At 41.9% G+C, this 27,860-nt stretch overlaps 1 protein-coding gene across 1 annotated transcript in view; it reads left to right on the top strand.

The window, feature by feature from the left end:
• samd10b (sterile alpha motif domain containing 10b) overlaps nucleotides 1-22,961 on the top strand; it is a 92,734-nt gene extending 69,773 nt beyond the window's left edge. Inside the window, exons 4-5 of the mRNA XM_066672606.1 lie at nucleotides 11,675-11,815; nucleotides 20,843-22,961. Coding sequence (XP_066528703.1) covers nucleotides 11,675-11,815; nucleotides 20,843-20,865 — 164 coding nt within the window. The 3' untranslated portion in view covers nucleotides 20,866-22,961. The remainder of the gene's footprint in view (nucleotides 1-11,674; nucleotides 11,816-20,842) is intronic.
• The last annotated feature ends 4,899 nt before the right edge of the window (nucleotides 22,962-27,860 follow it).

The following is a 27,860-nucleotide window of genomic DNA, read 5'->3' as shown; positions in this document are numbered from 1 at the left end:
ATTTTTCCATTATCTCACAGTAATTTGTGCACTTACCGTTTCAGCTCTTCCTTGAACTGTTGACGATGAGGGGAGAAGGGGCTATAAAAATAAAATACAAGGAAAACGGTTTTTGCTATTGCGCTGAAAAAAGACTCAAATTAATTTATTCAAATGAGCAAAGCTATTACTGTTATGATACGTAAGTGCCATTTTCCCTGTAATGAAATTGTAGCAATTGAGGTTAATTCTGTTTTTTCTCACCTTACTTTTTCTTTGCACCGATTTCATTACTGGTTTTAAGAAGTAAAAAAACACCTTGCTGTTCACTACTCAGCTTCCAACCTGTGGAAGCAATTACCTGGCCCTATTTGACCAAATGTTTGTGGACATCTGCTCATCTCCCTTTCTACTCTTCAGGAAATGATTTAGACTCGAAATATCATAATATTTCTGGAATGGTTTGATGGCGTTCAGCCACATGAACATTGCTGAGGTCAGGTGCTTATGTTGGATGGCAAGTCTGGAGCACAAACACAACTCCATCTTACGCCCAGAGGTATTAGATGGTGTTCCGTCACTTCAGAGAAATCAGTACTGGGGGAAAGTGAACCCTCCAGCTGACTTTTGGCATTGGGCATGGTGGTCTTAGGCTTAAGTACAGCTTCTCCAGTGCATCTCATTTCATTATATGCTTTCTATAATGAAATTTCCTGTTCAGGGTCACTGGCCTACCTGGAATCATTGGGCACAGGGCAGGAACAAATGTACACTCTTGTCTGTGCACAGTTTGAATAGTCAATCCACATACCAACAATTGTTTCTGGACTGTGGAAACCCACACAGACACAGGGAAAACACAGTAAACTCCTCCCAAACAGTGACCCGAGGTCAGGTTTGAGTCCAGGACCCCAGGACCTTGGAGCTGTGTGATCACGACAGTGGTGAATTATCACTAAAGCACACTTACTGTGTACACGACCCTGTGACATGGGTTTTTCAAAGTGACAGATTCTTACTGTTGTCGCCTTCTTCTGAAAGCTGCCTTAAAAGTGCGCACACTGTGGCAGCCCCTTAGACTAAACAAAATGTGGATGGTATATATTTATTTATTTAACTTTGAGGGGGGCTTTAAAGGCTTAAATCGTTTTGAATGAGTGGATTGAAGGATTTGAGAAACAGAGCAGACCCAAAACTGTGGAATGTGTCATGGCAGGAATTTGCGCACCCATGCCTTTCAAAGAGAGCATGTCTAGTGCAAAAAGGTCTGAACAGTGTTTGAAAAAGAGCATGAATATTAGTGTGTGTGTGTGTGTGTGTGTGTGTGTGTTGGGGTGTGTGCGTGTACTATAAACCTATATATTGGTCAAGTAGCTGTAACTACTTTTACAAGTAAACACACACACACACACACACACAATCAAATACACACACACACACACAATCAAATACACACACACACACAATCAAACACACACACACACAATCAAATACATACACACACACACACACACACAATCAAATACACACACACAAACACAATTAAATACACACACACGCAATCAAATACACACACACACACACACACAATCAAATACACACACACGCACAATCAAACACACACACACACACACACACAATCAAATACACACACACACACACACACAATCAAATACACACACACACAAACACACACACACACAATCAAATAAACACAATCAAATACACACACACACACACACACACAATCAAATACACACACACACACACACACACACACAATCAAATACACACACACACAAACACACACACACACAATCAAATAAACACACACACAATTAAATACACACACACACACACTCAGGGGGAGAGAGAGAGAGCACTTTTTCTCTCAGTCAAAGAATAGATCACTTTTGTCTTTTGGGAGCTTCCCTTTCTCCAAAATCCAAAAGGGCTTTGAAGGGGGAATCTCTACAAATGAAGTTGTTAGACACATCACATGACGCCAAGGCAACTCAGTAGAACCTGATATATTTATCTTCTGGCCAATACATCGGGCTGATACTAAATGGACATCCTGGTCAGAGTAAGACAACCCCCTTCTAGTGATGTGCCAAAAGGTGGGAGGACATTGTAATAAACTACAGCAGCTTTGGGGTGGACATTTAGAGGCCTGGCCGTTTGAAATGTGTTTTCTAGCTTCCTATGTTAGTAATGTAAGTTACACTGTATGATCAAAATCTGTGGACACCTGCTCATCCAACATTCCTTCTAAAATCAAGGGCATTGATAGGTAGTTTGAAAAAAATATATATAAAAAAATAGAAGTAGCCTCAGAAATCCAGGTGAAGGCTGTTCTCACCTTGTGAAGTGAAGATTGCCCAAACCTGACTGGAGTGTTCCATTAGGCTTCCACTGATTTACTGACGATGGAATTCATTATATATTAAAATGATAAATTATATATGAATAATATCTCTTAAAATGTTACATAAGCTCTCATGGTTCTTAGGTTTTAATCACATTGAACAACGTTAATGTGCACTTCCTGAAAATTTCATCATTTCAAAAAAGCCTTCTCTCAGCCACAGACCCACGAGTTGACGGAGAGTCTGATACTTTCAGTGCACTAACCTTCACTGTCAGGAGTCTGCAAGTTGCATTCTGATTGGCTCTCTGCACATCTGCGTATACGCACTTCTGGGTATCGTGGCTCTTATTAGTCTGACGTGAATCATAAACACTGCCTTCTTTTACACGTCATGCCAAAGTGATTGGTCCTTTTGAATGTCACTCAGGTTTCTTTTCTTGCAGTAGTAGGAAATTCCTGGCTACGTTAAGTGGCAAAGAGCACTAGACTCTCCCAATAGAGACTGTCAACACAAAGCTATTACTGGCCAAACCCTTACCTTTACCTGAACACTACTTTTAACCTAATGTTTACACATGTCATTGTGGGGACTACCTTGTGATACAATGTGAGTGTGTAAACAGGTTTTGATTCCCATAACATGATATTTCCCTAGCACACACACACACACACGCACACACACAAATACACAAATGTACTGTGGTAAGCATTGAAAACCTCCCGGTGAGTATATTTTCTCTCTCTCTCTCTCTCTCTCTCTCTCTCTCTCTCTCTCTCTCTCTCTCTCTCTCTCTCTCTCTTCCTCTCTCTCTCTCTCTCTTTCTCTCTGTCTCTCTCTCTCTCTCTCTCTCTCTCTCTCTCTCTCTTCCTCTCTCTCTCTCTCTCTTTCTCTCTGTCTGTCTCTCTCTCTCTCTCTCATATATATGTCTCTCTATCTCTCTCTCTCTGTCTGTCTCTCTCTCTCTATCTCTCTGTCTCTCTCTCTCTCTCTAGCAAATGTGTGACAGTGACTCTGGTAGCAAAGGGCCTTTTCTCTCTCATCATCTTATTTATTCACAGAGTGTCACGTCTCCCAGAGTGTGTGTGTGTGTGTGTGTGTGTGTGAGAGAGAGAGAGAGAGAGAGAGAGAGAGAGAGATAAAGACTGTTTTTTACAGGTCACTGGCACTCTAACTCCCACACAGATAACACTCACTAACACGATCCCCACACACGCACACATCCCGCTCAGCTCCTTCTCTTACTCACACTCTGATAGAATTCATATATATTTAATATTTGCATTTAGACATTTGATATTTTGTCATGCAAACTGCTAGAGTTTTATCTTTTAATTCCTTTTCCATTGTATATTCCTCTGATTTTAATACCCAGTATTAATAAGCACAGTGACTGCTCCAAGGGGCTAGTGTTTTCTCTCTTGTTTTTCCCTTTTGGCCTCTAAGCTCCTGCCTCTTTAATCCTTTAGTAATTAATATTGTAACAATAAATATTAATTTAATGCAGCCAATCTCTGTAATCCTCCAGTAATTAATAGTTGAAGGTGAAACGAAAGAACAAAGAGTGGGCCGAGCACCAGCCGAAGCTGTTTTTGTTTTGTTTTCCGTTCACCTCTTCCCCGCACTCCCTCTGTTGCTATCTGCATGCTGTTATTAGGGGGCTGTATTAAACCGCTCTGAGGGGAATTGATTTCTGCTCTATTCATCTCCTCTGTCTGCTGCTACACAAAAGCATCAAGGCTGATGCCATTCCAGGACAAAGTGTTTCTGCGGGCTGAACTCGCTGGCGATTAAGGGGATGGAAAGTGTGTGTGTGCAGCCATGTGTGTATGTGTGTGTGTGTGTGCGCTTCACAATGTGGCTCTGATTCCCTGCCTTCGTCACAATGGTGGCTTTAAACTTCTTAATTAGAGGCATGTGCCAGTGGCTGGGGCTCTGCTGGGAGCGCTCCAACGGACAAGGAGCAGCAGGCTCAGTCTGGCTGAACCAGAGCAAAAAAAAGCAAAAGTTCTGTGCCCAAGGCAAAAGAGAGTGATACATTGGCCTACAGCGACATCCCTACAGAAGCTCTGAAAGGAAGTGGGAAAGGGCGAAGGATCGTATGACACAGTGTGATTGCAAATGTATCCCTGCAGTTCCCATCTTGACCCTATTACAGATTCCAGGTGTAAGCTGGTTTCTCTGTGAGGAAAACCATGTGATTTCTCACAGACCAGTGTTGTAGGAACATTTAACATACAGTGCATTTTTCTGTGTGAATTAAGAGACCGTGAATGAGTTGAAAGATGAATTTTTTTCACATTTGGTACAAATTGCTGCGAATTGTATTTACATCATAAAATGTACAATCTTACTAAAGTACCCTAAGTGAAGTAGATAATTTCCTCTGGCAGTAGAAGCTTAAAGTAGATGTTGTTGATGTGTAATAGTGTTACACTTGCTTTTTGTGTCATTTTATTTCATTATGCACAAGTGGCAGTTTGTATGTAGCTTAAATGTAGCAGTATGTAGCTTAAAATATTACGCTTATTATTATATTAAGAGGCGGCACTGTGGCGCAGCAGGTAGTGTCGCAGTCACACAGCTCTAGGGGCCTGGAGGTTGTGGGTTCGATTCCTGCTCCGGGTGACTGTCTGTGAGGAGTTGGTGTGTTCTCCCTGTGTCGGCGTGGGTTTCCTCCGGGTGCTCCGGGTTCCTCCCACAGTCCAAAAACACACGTTGGTAGGTGGATTGGTGATTCAAAAATGTCCGTGTGTGTTGCCCTGCCCCTCCAGGGTGTATTCCCGCCTTGTGCCCAATGATTCCAGGTAGGCTCTGGACTCACCGCGACCCTGAACTGGATAAGCGGTTACAGATAATGGATGGATGGATGGATTATATTAAGATATTTCATATATTTTAGTAGCTTAACAATCCTGCAGTTCAGAACAAATTGTACTAGAATTTAAATATTTTTTACTTTCTTTTTTTTTTTGATAGTGAGCTATGAGCTAGACAATGACTATTATGGGCTGGAGTCTGTGGCCTATGGTTACCTGGTCCTTATTTGTGCTTGAGTGTTGGAAATAAGCACGCTGAGACCTATATCAGCTTCAGAGCAGTTTTAGCTTCTCCATTTCTAGATATTCTGGAGAAAAACATCTGCCATTACTTGATTTATTTAATGGTGTACGTCACAGTGATACAATTAACATCATTATTGCGTTATTTTTTGCTATTATTTATTTATATTTTTTTACAAGAACCCGTTACATTGGCAAATTACAAAATGGAGGACACCGGAGAGGTCAGTCAGATTTCTGAGGTCACACTCACACACACGCCTATTATGTCATATACACTAAACTGTGGCAGTGACAGGGTTTTACACTCTTTCAGTGAGCTACATGGGAAATGAAACAATGCCATGATCATGTATTTGAGACTGGTGTAGCTTGCTGCACAAGAGTATAACTCAAGTGCATTTTAACCATAAAAATGTATACAAATAAATTGGACTAAGTATCTTTTATTTACCGTCACCACGGTTCAACAAAAAAGTCAAGGAAATCCATCCAGCAAAAAAAGCCGAATGATCTGCTGCCCTGTGGTCAAATCACAAAATCCATTAAGTATTTAACCTTATCTCGAGTCAGCATGTTGTGTTTTGTTCCACCACCCATTTCAGCCCATTGTAAGTGACATGGGAATAATTGTAATCCCCACAGCGACGTGTGCTCTCTCTCTCTTTCTCTCTCTTTCTCTCTCTGTGTGTATATAGGTCAGAACAAGGCCTCGTTTGCCCAGCTCGAGCAGCCTGAAATCATACTACCTCACTTACTACCTCTCTGGGTCAAAAAGGCATCACTGTTTAATGATCTTTGTAAATCCCCTATAGTCATGCGTTCACGCTTAACACTATACATCACTGTAGGGTTGACTGCCTGATGCTTTTTGACATGAAGGTCACTCTGAGATTGATCTGGATAAATTGGTATGTAGACAGAACATTGGGGGTTGCTGGAAATGAGTGTTTAACTCAGGGCTGGCCTTTGGTTGCTCTGGTCAAGGCACGTTAAATTCCACAGGATTCTAATGGCCTTCTACGGAACCAATGAAAAGGTGTGAAATGAAGGAGAGAGTTTTTGTTGGACTTTTGTCAGATGAATCAAACCACAATTCTAGTCCAATACACTTTCTTTTTCAAAAGATGTTTCCTCACCAGTCTGATTGTGCTGGAAAAAGTCTAGTGTTTGTACAGAGCCCTGGCTCTGTAAATGGAAAACAAACTAAGGGTCTCACTCCGAAATGACTCAGACGTCCTCTCTTTGAGTTACTAGCTCAGGCCTGGCCAAGAAGCAGCATTTGGAAGCATTTGGACAGTGTAGAGACCTGCAAAGTTTGAAAAGCATAAAAATGGCTGAGGATGTTGTACTATTTCTGCTCCATATGTGGGTAACACTGACTTATGTGCTGTTTCAAGGTACAGGCGACTTCTGCCTCAGACATACTTTTTCACCTTAAATGATGCAGATCTTTTGAATGAAAGCAATCTCAAGTGTGAGTTTGTTTGTTCGCTATGGGAACAGTAGTTCTCCAGATAAGTCTGTTACCTTTAATGATGTGAATGCATATGTTTACTCAGAAACACTCACAGTGCATCCAACAAAACACAGCATACTTTTATAGTGATGTCACAGAAGTACACTTAAAGTTCCAGTTCCACATACTTATATGTTTTACTATCACCAAAGTGACAATACACACATCCTCGTATCTCTGGGGGCAGATTTAAATGAGTTAAAGAGGACATCTTCAAAGATAAGGTTAATTGTTATTGTCTTCCAGACTCCAAGGAAAAACAGCCTCAACATCACTGTGCTTTGTGAGAGCAGAGGAGAATGTTAAAGAGAGAGAGAAGATGTTGAGATTAGAAGGGAGAGCAGCAAGGGAGCTGTAAGTGGCAGTATCGTTGGCTTGCTGCGAGATTCCTGGCAAAGAACACCAGTACTTATTGGGGGAGGTGGTGCTGCTAAAATCTGATGTTTCTGAGATCTGAGGCTTGTGTTTTGTTGCCTTTCTTTTCTTACTCTCTCACACACTGCTCTCTCACCCCCTTGTGCTTTCTGCTGAAGAACGGTGCTTTGTTTATCACACAAGTGAGAGTGAACATGCTAGCACACCCACGCTTGTTTACTTTACAAGGATGTTAATGTCTTAATAGGACAAACGCATATCCACACTATAATGCATTCGATTTTATGTACAAAATCAGTGCAAAAAACAAACAAACTGTAGCTTAAAAGCAGAAAAAACACAGCAGTAGACATTTAGAAATACACTTTCACTTGAATATTTTATATAATTTAATATTTTACACACACACACACACATATATATACAGGGGTTGGACAATGAAACTGAAACACCTGGTTTTAGACCACAATATTTTATTAATATGGTGTAGGGCCTCCTTTTGTGGCCAATACAGCGTCAATTCGTCTTGGGAATGACATTTACAAGTCCTGCACAGTGGTCAGAGGGATTTTAAGCCATTTTTCTTGCAGGATAGTGGCCAGGTCACTACGTGATGCTGGTGGAGGAAAACGTTTCCTGACTCGCTCCTCCAAAACACCCCAAAGTGGCTCAATAATATTTAGATCTGGTGACTGTGCAGGCCATGGGAGATGTTCAACTTCACTTTCATGTTCATCAAACCAATCCTTCACCAGTCTTGCTGTGTGTATTGGTGCATTGTCGTCCTGATACACGGCACCGCCTTCAGGACACAATGTTTGAACCATAGGATGCACATGGTCCTCCAGAATGGTTCAGTAGTCCTTGGCAGTGACGCGCCCATCTAGCACAAGTATTGGGCCAAGGGAATGCCATGATATGGCAGCCCAAACCATCACTGATCCACCCCCATGCTTCACTCTGGGCATGCAACCGACGTTTGGCATTGGCATGAGTGACCAAAGGTTTGGCTAAAGCAGCCCGGCCGTGTGTATTGACCCTGTGGAGCTCCTGACGTGCACATTTAATTCTGCCGTGATTTGGGCAGCCGTGGTTTTATGTTTTTTGGATACAATCCGGGTCAGCACCAGAACATCCCTTTCAGACAGCTTCCTCTAGCGTCCACAGTTAATCCTGTTGGATGTGTTTCGTCCTTCTTGGTGGTATGCTGACATTACCCTGGATACCGTGGCTCTTGATACATCACAAAGACGTGCTGTCTTGGACACAGATGCCCCAGCAAGACGTGCACCAACAATTTGTCCTCTTTTGGACTCTGGTATGTCACCCATAATGTTGTGTGCATTGCCATATTTTGAGCAAAACTGCTCTTACCCTCTGCTAACTCAACCTTCACACTCTGCTCTTACTGGTGCAATGTGCAGTTAATGAAGATTGGCCACCAGGCTCTGGTCCCATTTAGCCATGAAACCTCCCACACTAAAATGACAGGTGTTTCAGTTTCATTGTCCAACCCCTGTGTGTGTGTGTATATATATATATATATATATATATATATATATATATATATATATATATATATATACACTAATTGCCTTCTTCAACAATTGCACTATAGTGTAAAATCCAACACTAAGTACAATAAATGGTTGTGGGTTGTAGACATGTACCGTCTCATCTCAACAAAATTCAAGACTGGAAGACTAGGTGGAAGTAATTACAAAAAGATAAAATAAAATGTTGTGTTTTTTTTACAGACAATGAATGAATTAAGGAATATTGTGTTTTTGTAATTATGCTAATATGTTAATCACTGCATCCTTTATTTACTACAGAATTTACATACTACAGAATCTCATTTTTTGAATTTAATTTAAAATCAATACATTTAGCAGCAATAAATATCCAGGGAAATATGACGGTTGAGTCGGTTTAAGTTGAGGATGCTGAAATTGTCAGCAGCATTCACATTCACAGCCTCTTCCATTTATGCGGAATGATATGCCAGATAAAATTACAGTCCTTTGATTGGAAGGGCTCAGTGAGTGGACCGACAGCCTGGGATACGAATTCCTGACACTGCAGCTGCTCAACATAATATTGGTGCCTAATACTAAAAATGCAGCTCACACAGTTAATGTCAGGTCGGATGCTACATTGATGCAGATTACAAAACCTGCACCTTTACCAAGAAGAGATGATTTGTCAAGTGTCTGAAAAGTTCAAACTATTGCAACTTGGGCTTCAATGGATTCTGACGTAGAGGAACATCATCCAGACAAAGCACACTAACCGTGGAATATCAACAAGAAGTCGTTAGGAATACTTGTAAAATGTTATCTGGCTGGTAGAGAGGACAGCTCTGACATTTCATATCAGGAATTTTTGTTGTATAGTTAATAGCACTTTTACAACCAATCTAATTGATTAGTAGACTCACCCTTATTTCTCTGTTGCAACAGTTGTGGTATGACTAATGAAAGCCGGCTAATTGATTTGCTCCACAAGGTGTATTGTGACCACTAGTGACCTCTGCCCCAACAGGACACATTGGTGAATTACCTTATGAGATATCCTGAAGTGCTCATACTTGCTGTATTTGTACTATTTTTGCCAGTGTGATTATAAAAGTGCATGCATAGATAATATTAAATTAAATTAAATTAAATATGTAGTGCAGTGGTGGCACAGTTGTACAGCAGGTAGTGTTGCAGTCACACAGCTCCAGGGGCCTGGAGGTTGTGGGTTCAATTCCCGCTCTGGGTGACTGTCTGTGAGGATTTGGTGTGTTCTCCCTGTGTTGGCGTGGGTTTCCTCCGGGTTCCTCCCACAGTCCAAAAACACACGTTGGTAGGAGGATTGCCATTTTAAGGGAATCATCTTATCTGTATCTCATTAACACTTTGTCCCTCCTTATACCCCTGTTTCCCTCAGATGGCCATTGTTAAGGTCATTTCATTTTGTTGGCAGCTGGGAGTAGTTGTCTAGTGCCAAGCTATTTCAACGATGGGCTATATTCATTAACAGCAGCCGATCCAAGGACACCCTCACATTCTAACTTTACATAACATGACTTTGTTACCTGTCGTTACATTCAGTGGACCAGATTTGGTAATGATCCCTAATGCATGCGCTATTGCATAAATTGCTTAGACTGTGTTTTGTACTCATCGAGGAGTGGCCATGTACCTGCCAGAGCTAGAATGGGAGATTAAAGAACGTAATGATATACGAGTGTAATTATGAAATGCCCCTTGTGCTAGTTTGACTGTCAGTGGTGATAAATTCCTCCTGCTTTTGAAGGACAAGCACATACCATCAACGGTAAGAGCTCAGAGCTTTATGTGCCCCCTGTGCTAGTGCTCTGACATGCACAGGCTTGGTTTAATGATCATTATGATAGCCGGCCCTACCACAAATACAATAAAGATGCTCTCACCTGTAGAGTGGAACAAGCTTTTAGAGTGTAGAGGGAACTGATGTTAATTCCATGGCCTCATAGACGAGGAATGTGCTAACGACATTTGCAACGAACATGTAGAGTGAAGTCTAGACAGTCTAAACAGGTCACTGGACTGTGGAGGGGGAAAGAGAGGGCAATTAAAGCCCATCAGGTGTCATCAATGTGTTTGTTTAATGTAATCTAACCTCAACTGTGGTAAAATAGTTTGACAATGGTGTTACAAATGGTGGTACTCCAAATGTATTTGCCGTCTTGTGTTGTTAAAGGCTACATATTAAATATATTTAGCTCGTTTTCTGGTTTATTTCTGCTTTGTGCTTGTATTCTGAGCAATTCTACGGTTTTGGATTTTACAGTCAGTATGGCAGTATGACATATTAATATGTCCAGTGTCCAAACGGTTGGTTTAAGCACCCTTAAAAGTGTGTTTAGTAGTAATCTACTTAAAAGTGGACAGAGACGTTTATTTGTGAACACACAGCTTGTCTAATCTCCATAGAAAAGCATGAAATTTAATGAGATACTCTGTGAGCTACACAGCAATGAAGCCCCAGGGCACTGCTCTGTGGAGCAATGGAACTATGTCCTCAGGAGTGATCAAGCTCCATCTAATACATCTGGATTGAGTTGGCGAGGCCTGTGATCCAGCGGCCTCTGATCCAGTATCAGTACCTGATCTCATTGATGTAGTTGTGGCTGAATGTCAAAAAGAAATGTCCCAGATTCCACTGTAAAGCATCACTTTCTTCACTAAAGGGGGACAAGCTGCCTATTAATAAACTTAACTTCAGGAGAAATATCAGATAAGCAGGTGTTGATCTGAGCACATACAGCATAACGTTATGGACTTTATGCCTGGTTAAACATGCTCTCCTGTTGTCCTCTTCCTTCTGGTCGCTCTATGCAGGGCGTGCTCTGTTGCGGCTGAACGGTGAGAAGTTGGAGCGTATGGGGATTGTGCAGGAGACTTTGAGGCAGGAGGTTCTGCAGCAGGTCCTACAGCTGCAGGTCCGAGAGGAAGTCCGCAATCTACAGCTGCTCAGCAGAGGTGAGGACTGCTCTGACACCATAGTAACAAGGTTAAAGCCGTGTAATAAGAATTCCAGTGTGTGTGCCACGTTGTTGATTAAACTCAAAGAACATGGATTCCCAAAGGCTTCATCATATTAATATCATTGTTAAACATTTACAGGAGCATTATATGTAATACTCTCTCTAGCAGAAGCTTTATGGAAGCCGGGTCTATACACTGACTGCACAGATAGATAGATAGATAGATAGATAGATATATTTGTACATCCACTGTGTTGATGTACAGTTGCCGAAAGCACATGGTGTCAGTGTTCTAGATATCCAACTAAGACCTGTAGAGATCTGTAACAGTGACGTTGACTGAGGTTCAAATTCCAGCCAGAAATCTACTGTACCACACACACACACACACACACACCACTTCTGTGGCACTGCATTGACAGCTCCAATGGGGAACATTTACTATACTGTTTTTATGCTATTACAGTAAGTTCAGCTTTAATATACGCACTTCAAGACCATACGAGTATTATTTTTAACTCAGAGTATTGAACTGTAGAGTGTTTTTAATAAAACCTTGAACTTGATGCTTGTCTGTGAGAGTGTTAACTAGAATAAATGCATCAAATCAAAAGAATAAAACTACAGATTCTACAAATTAATACCTGTGGAATACTCAGTTTAATAAATAATAATGTAACGTTTGCAGGAGAAAAAGAAAATACACTCCTTACATTTTCAGACTTTGAATTGCTGCTGGGTTTTCATTTGTCCATCAGCAGAATTTTCCATCCATCCATCCGTTATCTGTAAGTGCTTATCCAGTTCAGGGTCGCGGTGGGTCCAGAGCCTACCTGGAATCATTGGGCGCAAGGTGGGAATACACCCTGGAGGGGGCGCCAGTCCTTCACAGGGCAACACAGACACACACACACACCTACGGACACTTTTGAGTCGCCAATCCACCTACCAACGTGTGTTTTTGGACTGTGGGAGGAAACCGGAGCACCCGGAGGAAACCCACACAGACACAGGGAGAACACACCAACTCCTCACCCGGAGCAGTCACCCGGAGTGGGAATCGAAACCACAACCTCCAGGTCCCTGGAGCTGTGTGACTGCGACACTACCTGCTGCACCACCTCAGCAGAATTTTGAGTGTTTTAATTTAAAAGTGTTTATATAAACCATATTTATACAGCTGTAGAATTAACCTGCACACCACTCCGCTAGAACCGTCAAAGTAACAGACAATAATTCTAATGTGTCTCTTAAATATTTACCTTTGCTCCAGACTCATTTATTCAGCATTTTATCTGAGTAAGAGCTGTACTCGTACTTTACTGAAGTAGAGTTTCGACTTTTCACACCAACGTACAGGTTCAGACACTGAGCCATTGACCACAGTGTAAGAAACTGGAGCTATATCAGAATTATAGCTCATATAACAACCAGCGAGTGGAGGTATAAGGTGTAGACTGCAGCTGCTGTCCTTTATGTTTTTTTTGGTAATGAAATCTCATGGGTTCATTATATATTCCAAGCTTGATCTTCCCGTAAATTGAATTTAAATTGATAAAGAAGGGTCTAATGAGTTCTTTACTACAGTCTACGGCAGTAATTAGCCATGAGGGATAAGATGTGTGCTGTGAGGGGCTTCTCAAGGCTACAGGTGCTCCATACAGCTACAGGCCGAGGTCTTGCTAGTGTCAGAGCCCCCAGCATTAACAGGAAACAAATTAGAGCCCATTTAAGCGCTGTGTCAGGGAATTCTTTTGCTAGTGCAGGGGGGTGGCAATTTAATTTAACAGTTCACCACATCCTGGCCTATGCACCGTAATAGAGAAAACTAATTGAGTTGCCCTGTTAAAAAGGATGTCCCACCTGGGGAGTTGTGAACGGGGGGCTGGGTGAGGGTCCAGACGGGTGGAGGGGTGGTGTAGCAGCGTGCGGGTCAAATAAAAGTACTGTCAGCGCTGATTACTTGGTTCCTGATAGTTGCCATCACCTGTCAGGTTACGTTAAGCTCAGAGCAGAGGGCCTGTCCAGTCTTGCCAGCTGTGAGGGCCAGCTGATCCTCAGCTTATTCTTAGACGTGCCAGCCTAAGTATTTGTGATGGCCCACCAAGTGGAGATATAAAGAGAGGACCCCTATAGCAGCCTGTCATATTTGATTTGGTCGGCACCGAAAGAAAAACATGAAATATTGAGCAGGAGAACGAGTGAGACATGCTCGTGGAACTGAGAGCTCTTCTTTACTGTGGTTTTGCTGAGGCTCAACTGAGAGAGAGAGAGAGAGAGAGTGAGAGTGAGAGTGAGAGTGAGAGAGAGAAAGAGAGAGAGAGATCGAGAGAGAGAGAGAGAGAGAGAGATCGAGAGAGAGAGAGAGAGAGAGAGAGAGAGAGAGAGAGAGAGAGAATACACTCACCAGGAGAGAGAGTGAGATTGTTTGGTGATGCACATATTAATGAAGATGTGCAAGTGTTTCTGTTTACCCTCCAGCTGTCCTTCAGCCTCATGCACCTGCTGTATCACCTTCAGCTCTCTCTCTCTCTCTCTCCAATGTCTTTCTCCACCTTTCTTGCCTTCCCTTTCTGTTTTCTTCCTTCTCCACTCTTCTTTCTCCCCACCTCTTTCTCACTTTCCCTCTTTTTTCCCCTTCTATTCTGCCATTTCCTCTGCTCCTCAATTACACCTATACATATTCTGTCACTCTGCCTCTCTCTCAGTCCTCATCCCTTTCTGTTTTCTCTCCCTTTGTCTCCCTCAGTCTCCTACTTGTTTCTCACTGTTTCTCCTTCTCACCCCTCTCTCTCTCTCCAATGTCTTTCTCCACCTTTCTTGCCTTCCCTTTCTGTGTTCTTACTTCTCCATTCTTTTTTCTCCCCACCTCTCACTTTCTCTCTTTTTTCCCCTTCTCTTCTGCCATTTCCTCTGCTCCTCAATTACACATCTTATCTTTCTTTCTTTTGCATGCCCTCTCCCCTCTTTTTTCTCTGTCTTTCTTCCCTCCACTCAGTGTCTTTCTCATTTTCGCTCTCTGAGCTTCTGTCACTCTGCCTCTCTCTCAGTCCTCATCCCTTTCTGTTTTCTCTCCCTGTCTCCTACTTCTTTCTCACTGTTTCTCCTTCTCACCCTCTCTCTCTCTCTCTCCCAATATTTATTATTTCTGTCTTTGCCTTTACTCTCCAAGCTCTCGTCATTTTTTCCTCTCCTTTTTTTCCCATTTTCTTTCTGATTTTCTTTCCTCCTCTCTCCGCTGGAGTCTCTCACAGTGTTTCCGTGTGTGGGGAAGGGTGTGTGATGGATTTCTGAAGGGCCGTGCAGACAGATGGTGAGATGGTGTTAGGTGGAGGGAGGGGAGAGGTGAAGGGAGCAGACAGATAGCGGAGAGAAGAAGTGCCATCGCACTTTTATTTTTGCAGCTTTTCTCCACTATAACTCCAACACGGTTCTCCAAACAGCATCAGAACCTTTCTCCTATGAAATATAATAGGATCTTTATATGCATCTTTAATATACAGGAATATTTAAAAGCCAGGAGATATCCTTCAGCCAGAGGCAGTGCGCCGCTTTTTGTCTTAAAGAATCATGGAAAACTACTGAGTCCTCTCTGCTCCTCCTCGTCTAAACGAATGGTACTGAGAGGTACTTTGTTGTAGTGATAGCTTCTACTCCTTTGAGAAGGCCTTATAGTAGATACTGGAAAACTGCTGAGAGGATTTGATGCCTTTTAAACATGAGATAAACAGTGAGGTCAGGTACTAATACCTTGTGGTTAATTCTGGGTCACAAAAAACACTCCAGGTCAATCTGAAAGTATCGGATGGTGCTCCATCGGTAAAGAAATGTCTCTGAGGGCCCACTGCATTTGTAGGTATACACCAGACATCTGCAGTGCTGAGAGGAGCATGAGATCCTTGTCACGATTCTAAACCTACTGTAATGCACCTCATTTTTAATGATCTCTAAAGTTAATAACATCTGCACCTGTTCTGCACATTAAAGCAGATCCTGCCCATGAGTGCCTCTCTGGGAACTGAGCTGTGAATGTCATCTGTGTTCCTCGAGCGTTAACATTGCTTCTCCAGGTATTTGAAACGAGTGCACAGGTAAAGCTAAGTCCATTTGCCCTCTACAAACCTCTCATCTTCCGCCTCCTCCTCCTCCTACTCCTCCTCCTCCTCCCCTGCTGTATTCTCTCAGAAATGTAATTTAACCGAGAGCAGTGCAGATGCTCCCCAAGCCGTCATTGCTATTCGTGCTGAGCCCCAGCCCTTATTACCTCTGCCGCAAATAAGTGCCCAAAACGCTACCGTAATAGTCCAGCGATGTTGAAGCACAAAAGGAGGAGAGAGAAAAGTGTTTACAGCTCTCTCGGCAGACACTTTCTCATCTGCTGCCGCTTTGTTCAGCTTTACAGAACGCTTCTATTGTGTCCAAGCCACCAGCTCTTTGTTTGCGCGCTTTTGACGGCATTTTACTCGTGTCTATTTTTTTATTTATTTATTTATATATTTTTTTTCCTTTTGAGCTCTGAGTTTCCCTGAAAAGGAAAATAGACTCTCTTGTGAAAGGCGCTTGAATGCTCTGTTCTTTCTTTGTCTGAATTTATGATGCTGTCATGCAACTATCTGGAACAGTGCTGTATCTCTGCTGAATGCTCCCTATCATTAGGTCTGCTGTTACGGACTCCAAAGTCCTGCTAAGGTCAACTTAAAGCAGTGGCAAACTGAAGAGTCAGATGTAGAGTTCAGCCAAGACAACTTCCCAAAATGGCAGCTATTACTGTTCATCGCCATGTGACACACACCATGTCCAAAGCTTTGTAGAAAGGCCTTCTAGTAAATTCTGCCGTTTTAAGTTTGTATATCTCCAAATTACTTATGTTGCTCTGGAGCCTGAGGTCATCAAACCAGGGGACCGAACATGGCCCAGTGCCAAGCACTTCTCAAAGTTTAAACCCCAAACATGCTTGAAATAGGTGGAAATAATAGTGTAAATAAGGATTTTATCTTTTTTTTAACTCTACTACTGCCTTAAAATGAAGAAGGCTGATGTTAGGCTGATTCTCTGCACTCGCCTGCCAGAGGAATCGCTCAGTCTGTCCAGGCAGCCTGTACCTACCAGGAGTGCAGCCAGAGGCTGTTCTCAACATCTGCCAGCCTGCACCCTCGTGCTCAACTCTCCACCCCAGTGTGTTTGTTTTTCTTCTTTTCCGGCTCTAAACGGCCTGTACCTCCATCGTCTGAGAAATCGTCCCTGTTTGGTGGGAGGAGACATAGTGGAGCACAGAGAATTCGCCATCTGTTACTCGTCTCCGTAGTAATTAAGGAAGGGACAGGTATCGCCTGTGGCCTGAATGCTGCTGCTTTCAACTAGCTTTTAGTGAAGTTAGCAGTTTCATGATTGCTGTTTGGCTTGGTCTGAGATATGTGCAGACTGACTGGCGTTTTCACTGGAGAATCCCCTCTGAGCAGATCACGTGGGCCAAGGCAAGACAAGAGAACAGTGCTTTAGACTGATTCCATAGAGGAACTCATTTTGCTTTCCCAAAGATTATGAGTCAGAAACGTCTGTATGAAAACAACAAGGGCGCATGTTTTTTTTGGGAAGGAAATGGATGAATATTACAGGGTGTTCTGCGGTCACATAAATATTTTCCCTTTCCCCCTGCTGGCCAAACTGAACAAAAACCTTTCAAACGCCACCCCACTCCCATCCCCTTTGTGCCCGGACTTCATTACAGAGCTATCACAGCTGGAACAGGGGCCAGAATCACAGTCCAGGTATACTGACCTTTCTCTGAACTTCTCCTGCTCACAATACATCCCTCCACCACTAACTCTCTTCTTCTCTCTCTCTCTCTCTCTCTCTCTCTCTCTCTCTCTCTCTCTCTCTCTCTCTCTCTCTCTCTCTCTCACTCTCTCTCTCTCTCACTCTCTCTCTCTCTCACTCTCTCTCTCTCTCTTACTCACTTTAAATGCCATGTTGAGAGACACTCTTTCCTTTATCATATGTCTTTAAGGTCACAGGGGGCTTCTCCTGAAGCTTTGAAGCAGATGACACACTCTCACAACTCAAATGCCAGCCATTTTGTCTTTTTTTTTTTTTTTACCCCCCACCTGTGAGAATCTTGAGGAGCCCAGAAACGTGTCGTGTGACATGGCAGCAAGTTCAGCTCCAGCAATCTGATACGAAGGACCAGCAAAACGTTTGATGGCTTTTGGTTTGATTCTTTGATTCTATTTAACAACATTCATCCTTTGTTGGATTTTAAATTTAACATTAATTATTATACATTAAGAAACAAACGCAAAAGGAATTGTAACTATACACTACTGAAACTTTTAGCAGCTAACTCAGCAACAGGGTCATGGGCACACAAGGCTCACTGTGCGTGGGGGTAAAGACTAGGGCATTGGGACTGATCACATTGAAGAGCTTACTGTAGCACAGGGTTCAGAAAAAAAGATAATGCTGGCTCTGAGAGACAGTTGTTGGAATAGAAAGTACATTGCAGTTGCTACCTTGGGGTTGTGTGACCTTGCATCCATGAACTGTTTCACCGGATGTTCTTTTTTTGACCATTTCTGACCAAGCCTCATATCTGTAATCCTTACACATCCTCACACAACTCTAAGGTCCTCGGCTGTAATGACTCTTACTAGACTCCTGATTTACACTTGGTGCCATACCACTCACATTTCTATGTGATCAGCATTTCCTGTTTCTCCCCCCAGTTTAGTGTGAACCTCCTGCATTATTTCTGTGTGGGTCAAAGAAGCCCAGTTCATGTTTTTCATGCAAATGGCCCATACACTTCATTAAGGCTTGTGTGCCAGAACATGGCTCATGGGCAGAATGCATTCTGTGTTCCTGAGGTGCAACTGGTGCAAAAGGCTTAGTCTACACCAGGCCCAGAGACAATTCTTTGAACCATTGCAGTGGTTGGTGGTGGTTGGTGTGGAATTTTATTCATTCATTTGGTTCCTTTGTTTCTCATTTTCATTTCCCCAAGTTTAGTTCCCAAAATTAGAAAAGGCTCTTATTGATTTCTGGGAGCTGAGATAATATCATGTTCCTAAATTGCAATCAGGATGGTTTTTCTTAGCAGCTCTAGTCAACTGATTGCATTATGGAATATGCATCGCTCGTATCCGGGTAAACGCTGGTGCCTTTGTAATGTGCTGTATGCAGATGAGTTCTCTTTTTTTAACACCTTTTTTTTTATTATTTGTGTCCTTGATGAAAAGATTCATCCTGCTTTTTTTTCCTCTCTCTCCGACATCCAGTGCCTGCCATGAATAAAAAACACTGGTGCATTTCACATACTCAGATTTATGCTAATTGCTCACATCAAGATTGTATACCTCTCCAAAGCAGTTGAGAACATCTGTGCGATGTGTCCGTGTGGAAGGATCATGATAAATGTTATTATTTTAACCCATATTTGGTGTGAAGGTTGAGGAAAAAGCATTTACTAAAACCCCTGGCATGTGAAACCTGAACTGCTCTTTTACACTAATCTTAGTTTGTAATTATTTGGCAATAAACTATTCACCCAAAAGTTTGTAATGAGTGAATTCAGCCACAAAGACTTGTGGACACACAATGTGTGACACACAGTTTGCATAATCTCTTTAGAAATATGAGATGCTCTGGAGAAGATGCACAAGAGTTTGATGTCATGATTCTTAAAGCCAAGTCTGTTCCAAAGAAAAATATAAACATAAATAAACAATTAAAATGGAATAGTATTAAAATATTTACAGAAATATTCAAATATCTGATGAAAAACCTTTCTACCCTTATCCAAAAGTTACATAGTGCAGTCTGTGCACTGCTGAACTCAGCAACCCTAGCAACAACAGCAACCCTATTCACCCTATTACAAGTCATCACAATGATTTTGAAATTGTATTTTTAAGATAAAATCCCATATATGGATATTATCATTGAGTCTTCATCAGAGAAAATGCAGTTCCACTGCTCTACAGCCCAGTGCTGGATTGAATTTATATCTCACTAGTTCATGCTTGGCACTGCGCAGGCTGATTTTAGACTCATGCGCAGCTGCTCCAGGGCATTCAATTTCATTTTATTCTTTTCATGTCCATGTCGTGGGTGGCACGGTGGTGCAGCAGGTTAGTGTTGCAGTCACACAGCTCCAGGGGCCTGGAGGTTCGAGTCCCGCTCTGGGTGACTGTCTGTGAGGAGTTGGTGTGTTCTCCCTGTGTCCACGTGGGTTTCCTCTGGGTGCTTCGGTTTCCTCCCACAGTCCAAAAACACATGTTGTTAGGTGGATTGGAGACTTAAAAGTGTCCATAGGTGTGAATGTGTGTGTGTGTGTTGCCCTGTGAAGGACTGGTGCCCCCTCCAGGGTGTATTCCTGCCTTGTGCCCAATGATTCCAGGTAGGCTCTGGACCCACCGCGACCCTGAACTGGATAAGCGCTTACAGATAATGAATGAATGAATGAATGTCCATGTGGTCCTTAGCCCACTGCGTTTACTAATTCTGCACTCCTACAGAACATGTAGTGTACCTTTACAGATTTTGTCCAAATGGGAAGGTGTCTGCATGCTTTCCACATGTGGGCATTGTGCACAAAGAATGCCGCTGTGCTGATGCTACATGCTTTCCTGAATCAGTGACAGGATGTTGAAGATGCTGCCAACTTGTTTTTTGATGTAATCTTTAGTCTTTGTCTGAGAACTGGGTGGAGGAACGTCTCCTTCAGTGTTTTTGAAAAGTCCTTCATTCAGCAACTCATCGGTTTCCCGGACATAAAAAGAAAGAGCTTAACAGAGGGAGGGAAAGAAGGGTTGGGAGAGGAACTTGCAAGCATGAGAAGGTCAGGCAGGTGTGTGGGTGTGTTTGTGGGTGTCTTTGTGTGGGTGTGTGTGCTATAGATTGGTAGGGAGGGATGACTAGATGTTTGACAGGTGATGTATATTTCCACCGTATGTATGCATTCTCTCCATTCAAATGAATAATGTATTGTTTCTTTTTTTTTTCCTTCTCCCCTCCCTCTCCTCAGCTTCTTTCGGCAACTTTTCTTAGCTCATCCACCCGTTTGGCAGCTCCCTCCTCTCCGCCCAAAACAATGGATCCCTGATAAGAAGAGGAGGCCCTGTTTCAAACTAACACTGACAGAGGAGGAGATAAAGAGAGTGAGTGAGAGAGAGAGACAGACACATGGAGAGTGTGACTGAGCTGCGAGGAGGAGGAGGAGGAGGAGGAGAAAAAGTGCCATTCTTGGCCACAGCAGAGACCAGAACTTCAGCATTAGGAGCCAAGCTGATGCACTTTCACAGGATGCAGGCCGAGAGAGACAATGTGAAATTCATACTGTAATATAACGATAACATACAACCCTCAACACATCTGCAATGAGCTGCATTCCCCTACATTTCACCAGAGGAATACAAGGACGAATCTACAGTCTGACTATTGGCTCTGCTTGGACAGTGGAGGCTGAGCAGTTGACTTACCTAAATACGAATAGATATGGGAACGCGAACAAAGCAGTCGTCAATTGGCCGTCCAGGTGAACTCTGACACAGTAGATGCTAACCCTGCAAGCATGAGCCAAAAGAAAACAAGAGCTGGGCTCGAGTGTTTTACCATTTCAGGAGCCAATTATGGAGCCATTATATGACCAAACGCTTGTGGACACTTTCAAATTCACCATTTATTTTGAAATTAAAAGGGATAAGATGTAGCCTCCCTCAACCCTTTGCTACTTCTCGAAAGGCATTACAGTAAATGTTGGAATGTTAAAATCATTAGTAATGTCACTACAGTAGGCCAATGTGGGGGAACGTTGTTTGGCATTGAGCATGACCAACTTAATCTCATGTGCAGCTGCTCTAGATCAGGCCACTTGTTTTTAAAGCTTAATGCAATTGGTGTGGTTGTTCCAGCTGAATTCAGTAATACGGGTGTCAACAAGCGTTTGTATATATACTATCGCTACTGTAGGCTAATCACTGGAACACTACCTTCGCCCAAACATAAATCACCCATAATTGTCTAGTTGTTTATTGATTCCAGCCCAGGAAATAGGCAAATATCCAAAGTGACCCCCACTTTATGCCAACCGGACCATATCTAGTTCAATACAAAGTACTATTCTTTACAAATGATGTGTGAAAATGGCAAAGCTAACCTTGTGTCAGTACAAATGGGTTCTCCATCAAAGGAAATAAACCTACATCCGTCATCCACCAACACGGACAAAGCCATGTTGAAAAATTCATCTTCCTCAAGTCAAAACAAAAACACTGCCATCTTCCTCACTCTGTCAAAAGATAAAATACCTTGTGTCCGGCTCTTACAAGAATTGATGTGCTGCTGTGGGGAGACATAGAGCAAATAGATTTATATTCTAGAGTATAGAAGCCAGAAATGAGTACCTAGTGCCCTCCTGTTGCTGACGTACATGCTTCATTTGGTGAGGTCAATGGTTTCTTTATTGGAGTCAAAGGCACATTGTATTTAAATGAACTTATTGCTGAATGTTAAAATCCATAGACTGGCACACATGACCAGCTTTCAACAATGTATTTGCTTTCTTCTCAGGTTGGGGAAACTAGGTTTTTTAATTTGTTTATTATGTTTGTTTGTTTTTTACAGCATCTTAGGAAGTCTGCTGACCATTGTAGCCCGTCCCTAAAGCACTTATAGTTTGGATGCCTTGTTCAAGGTCTTGCTATGAGATGTTAACAATGTAGCTGTCTAGGCTTTATCTTTGTATAAAATAAACACTGTGTCTGTAAGGAGCCTAAGTAGCGTTAATGATAGGAGATTTATGTGTAGTAACCTAGGAATGATAATTGTCATTATTTTTAGAAGTAACTCTGACTGAGTTGTCACTGCACTGTTCAAAGCAATAATATAAAGAGACGCTGTGGACCGATGATGGATTTCCAGACATTTATACATTTTCAGTAATGTCCTTACCATCTTTTTCAATGTTTGTCATGCTTGGATTATAATATGCATCTTAAAAATAGCACCTGTTTGTGCTACTCCACTATTGCTTGCAGTACGGTTGACCAGTGTTTCAATGAAACACCACTGAGTTAAAGTCTTACATAAAATAAGAGACTTGATCTAGGGTCAGATTTCATCGGTGAGGTAGATCTGATCCTCGATTAGCCCGCTTGCTCTGAGATGCTTCATAAATATGGTCCTTCTAGTCTTCCTGTCTCAAAGGCACAGCCTCCCGCCATTATCACTGTGCTTTTAACTTTGTACTTTTATCTCTCATGCATAAGAATTACTGATGTAGTCTTGGAGGCATAACCCACTGATATTGTGATAGCTGGAGTTTGCTAATTCTGTGAGAATTACACAATTGTTTTATGGTGTTCTACTGGTGTGTCTCAGTACCTAGTATGCTGCCTTGCTCACTAGTCCCCACATAGGCTGCTGTTGAATCACTCTGGTAAAAACAGTTGTAAAATAAAGCTGTTAAGTTAGCTAATTGAAACAACAGCCTGAGCTGGCTGAGCTGTAGCTAGCATGCTAACCTACAAGCTCCGTCAATCTGCCAAAAATTCTAAAATGGTTAAATGCAACTAAAATTTATAGAAGTGAAATACCAACAGACACTGATAAGGTTTACAAAGGTTTCCTGTGGTCAGTCCACTAGGTTCTGAGACCCAGTGTAAGATTAGCATAAGAAGCGCTAAGTTAAAGCTCAAATCACACTCATTTGATGGTGAAGTGGAGTTGTAGAAAGTTGTGGACATTTAAAGGGACAATATCTTGAAAATCCAAATATCCTCAGTTTTTGAAATGATAGATTTTAATGGATAATGGTTATTAAAACTCATTCTCTGGTGCATAAATAGAAACTGAGCTGAAAAAAAGTACTTTTTTAACCTTCTATAACTATGACTGCTTCCAACCAGTCTACTGAAATGAGAGGGTTCACCCTGATCAAATGCCCTTTTTTACACAGACTAAAACAGTGTTATAAGTGAACGGATCTCGTGAATAACAGAGCTGAGAGTCCATTCTAATAAATTTGAAAGTTCATTTTATTTATTCCAGGCCTGGAACTGAGTGGTGAGGGAATTGAGTGTGAAATATTCTGCTGTTTCTGAGTGAAAGTTTTCTTAGTACTCATCAGTAGACTAGGTTAATTGGGTAAAACGTTTTTTCCAAATATGCCTCCCATTTTACATTTTTTGTGTGACTAAAATAATAACAAATGCCCCACAGAGATGTTTGTCTTTTGATGGTCAATTTGCATTTTTCATAGCAGCAGCATCAGCTTCTCTAGAATCATGCTCAGAATACACCCCAGTGATGATTTATATGTGAAATCCAAGAAACTCAACACTATAAAAAAACAATAACACTGCAATCAAGACATCACAGGTTTACTGGTAATGTATCAGCTTCTATTTACACAAAAGCCATCCTGGAAATTTAGCAGAAAATATCCTTTGTCATTTTGGCCAGCATTTAAATTCTAGCCTGAGCTCACAATAAACCCCTTATCTTTTAATTACTATTAAATTGTTGTGTAAAGTGCATATGCAAAATGAAACTGAGGGTCAAGCAAACAGTTGTGTGGAGTTTACTGCTGGTAATGACTCCATCAATTCTCTTTACGTGGAATCAGACATGGAATGACTTGGAATTTCTGGAAATTAACAGCTCCTTTTGACACTAAAAAGCTGTTTATATCTTGCATCAATGTGTGTTCTCAGTGTTTAGATCATGTTCGGATTTCACTCGATAACCTGAAAAGCCAAGTGCAAACAGGGCACGCTGTGATCAGATGACAGCAAACCACATTCAGAGATGATCAGAGGCGGATCTTGACCCCATTAGACACAACTACAAATGGAAAACGATTTCTATATCTGTACACAATTACATAAGCAGAAATGTATCTGGTGAGTGCTGAGCAGCAGGTGAGAGGATAAACAGGGAAATACAAGATGAGGGATATTCAAGGCTGGGGATTCTTCCCAACTCATGTACCGCCATTTAAATTATCCAGGTCAAGTTTGCCCATTCAAATGAAAACATGGGGAAAAGGTAAACAAAGGAGAAGTAAAATTGAGTCCTCACCCGAACCTGCTGGCAGCACATTCCAGTGAAAACTGCCAATGGAATTTTGCCCAAGTACATTCATTCTGATCTGGATATGAGATGTATGTTAATGCAAGGTGTAAGCAGTCTCTAAGATTCTCTTCCTTGAGTGTGATCAACATGTTTACATGTTGTACTAATAACTGTACAAATACACTCTTTAAAATAAAGGTGCTACAAAGGGTTCTTTGAGCAAAGCCATAGAAGAACTGGAACTTTTGGTTCCATAAAGTGCCTTGTTTAGGAGATGGATGAGTGTAAAGAACATTTTAAAGGTTTAAAGGACCTTCATTTGATGTAAAGATTCTGGTAATGGTTAATGGTTAATGTCTTTTATGGAACCAAATGTGGTTCTTCTATGGCATTGGTTAAAGAACTGTTTGTAGCATCTTAATAGTTAGGAGTGTATATAAAAATAGACAAAGGGATTTTCTTATATATATCTGCTCCAAAAATCTGAGCAGAAAGAGTGATGTGCTCAGAGACTGTGTGTATGATTTTGTAATAAACATGTCAGAAAACAAATGCGTTTCTTTATCTTAATAGAGTTTGACAGACACTTTTCTACCTACTCTACCATGTGGTGGGCAGCAGTGTTACTCACTGTTACACCAACTTATGTATGAATATCAGCCTTGGTAAACATGTTTTATTACATAGATGTTCAATAAACAGGCTGATTAATGCCAGGCAGGTATTTCAACCAACCACACACACACTGTCCAACCCTCTCTCTCACTGTTACATTTATTCTCATAGGTGAGCTCTCTTCTGCTTCCGATCTGTCCTCCTGCTGACATGTAAATAACAGTCTCAATGGGAAGTGTGTGTGTGTGTGAATATATATAATTCATGAGGCTTCCCAGAGAAGCATGTGTGTGAAAGCTGTGAGCTGCTTCTCATCGCTGGGCCTGAGTGTGTTGTGTCGAAGCCCAGCTAACTGCCATTTCACACACCAGCTCTGTCCCAAATGCCCACAGCACTCACAACACACAAACAGCAGATACTCATTTAATACGACTCTCTCCTTAATGCCTCCTTAATTCCAGCTTTCATTCTTCAGTTTTCTCTCTCTCTGAGCCATCTCACCCTCTTTATTCCCATTCCTCCTATTTCCGTCTAATAGTTTGTATTCTCTTGTGATTTTCTCTCTTCTTGACCCGATTTCTTGCTCATGGCTGTCGATTTTCTGCTTTTGCATCTTTGCTCAAGTGCCATCTCCAGCTGTATTGTATTATATACTTTCTCTTTTAATTCCTCGTTTCCTTCTCTCTCTCTCTTTTATACTCCTTCCTCTGACTCAAACCCCATTGACCTTGTTTCCTTGACTTTCTCTCTCACACAACACCTGTTCCCTAGTCCTCCAACAAAATTCTGTTGAGAGGATCTTATCTGGGATCAGTTCTAAGCACAGGGTCTGTGTAACGGAAGCAAAGCCAAAGGCCAGTGTGTCTGGCACATGGTGCCTCTGAGAGGCTTCATGTGTCATTCCCAGTGATGGCAGTCTGCCCACAGCTCATTATTATGCAGACATGCAATTGCCTGAGTGCTTTTCTTTTTTTTTTTCGCCCAGCTAGTCATTAGCCCTGTCCCAAATGGCACCCTAAGCCCATTGGTCCTCCTCAAAGTTCACATACGATGTCAGCAATGCGCAGAGCTATAGGGCAAGGGACCTCAAGGGGGCTTGGATCAAACACATGCATTTGGGACTGAGTTGTGTTATGCGCATGTGATGCTTTGGGCAGACTTGTGATTTTGCAGCGGCTTCATGGTAATTACAAGGATAATGCGGCTTAATGGTATATTTCTAAGCAAATATTGTTTAACTCGCCTCTAAAAATCGTCCACTCTGAGCATGCGCCAGTTGCAGTGCTGATTGAACGCCACAGTCGGTACACAGTGAAGGTACTAATGAGTGCACTTTGGTTCCTCAAATGGTGATCTACAAAATAAAATGGCCAGTGTACAGCTTACACCTTTCAAAACCACTCAGTTGATATCCTAAGAAAATCAGGAGCATAGTGCGTTCTTGGAACATATTCAATTATATTTATGACATTTAGCAGCTTTTTTTTTCTTCTTCTTTTTATACAGAGCAACTTAAAAATGCTTTGTTGCCACCTTTGAGGATGTCTCTTAATCAGTACCAATACGTTAGAGCCCAAATTGCCCCTGAACTAAGACAACATTAGAAACAATAGTCAGAGTTGATACCCAAAGAGAAATGAATACAAAATGAATGATTATAGCATAAGTGCAACATCAGATTCAGTGCTGATCCCCAACGAATAGAAACATAGTAGTGCAATCCCTGCTGGAAAAAAAAACCAGCATGACCAGCTCAAGCTAGCTGTTTGACCAGCTTAAATCTTAACCAGTTTAGCGTATGTTTTCATTTAAATTTGATGTTTTAGCTGGACTAAAAGCATGATCAACCTGACCAAGCTAAACATCCAGCATGACCAGCACCACCAAGCATGACCAATATCAAATGCTACATACGCTATGCTAGTCAAGAGCTGGTCAACCAGCTAGCTTACTAGCACAGGGTATGTTTTTCCTAAATGACCAGCTTTCAAACCACCTTGACCTTGAAAGACCAGCTCCAGACGTCTAAAACCAGCTACCAGCTAAAGCTAGTCTTATACAGGATTGTTCACAGGGATGCCAGACATGTCAGCAACTGCTAAATTACTTCCTTTAAACGCCTAACAATAGAACCTTAGTCTGCACTGATGAGGGCACAGGACACTTCGGTCAGCCAGTGGACGTTCAATCAACGGCACCCATGCAGCACAGAGGACAGTCATGAGATTTTCTGAAAGAAGTTTGGATCGCTGGACACCAGTAGCTGTGAAGAGAAGAGAGGACTGATGGAGGCAGTGGAGTCTTACTGGTGGATTCTCTCACCTTGCTCCTAATAAAAAGTGACAAATCTGTGA

The sequence above is a fragment of the Hoplias malabaricus genome, chromosome 5 (assembly GCF_029633855.1).
Source record: "Hoplias malabaricus isolate fHopMal1 chromosome 5, fHopMal1.hap1, whole genome shotgun sequence".
Lineage (NCBI taxonomy): Eukaryota > Metazoa > Chordata > Actinopteri > Characiformes > Erythrinidae > Hoplias > Hoplias malabaricus.
Note: the sequence above shows the minus strand (reverse complement) of the source record. Positions and strands in the feature narration are given on the sequence as shown.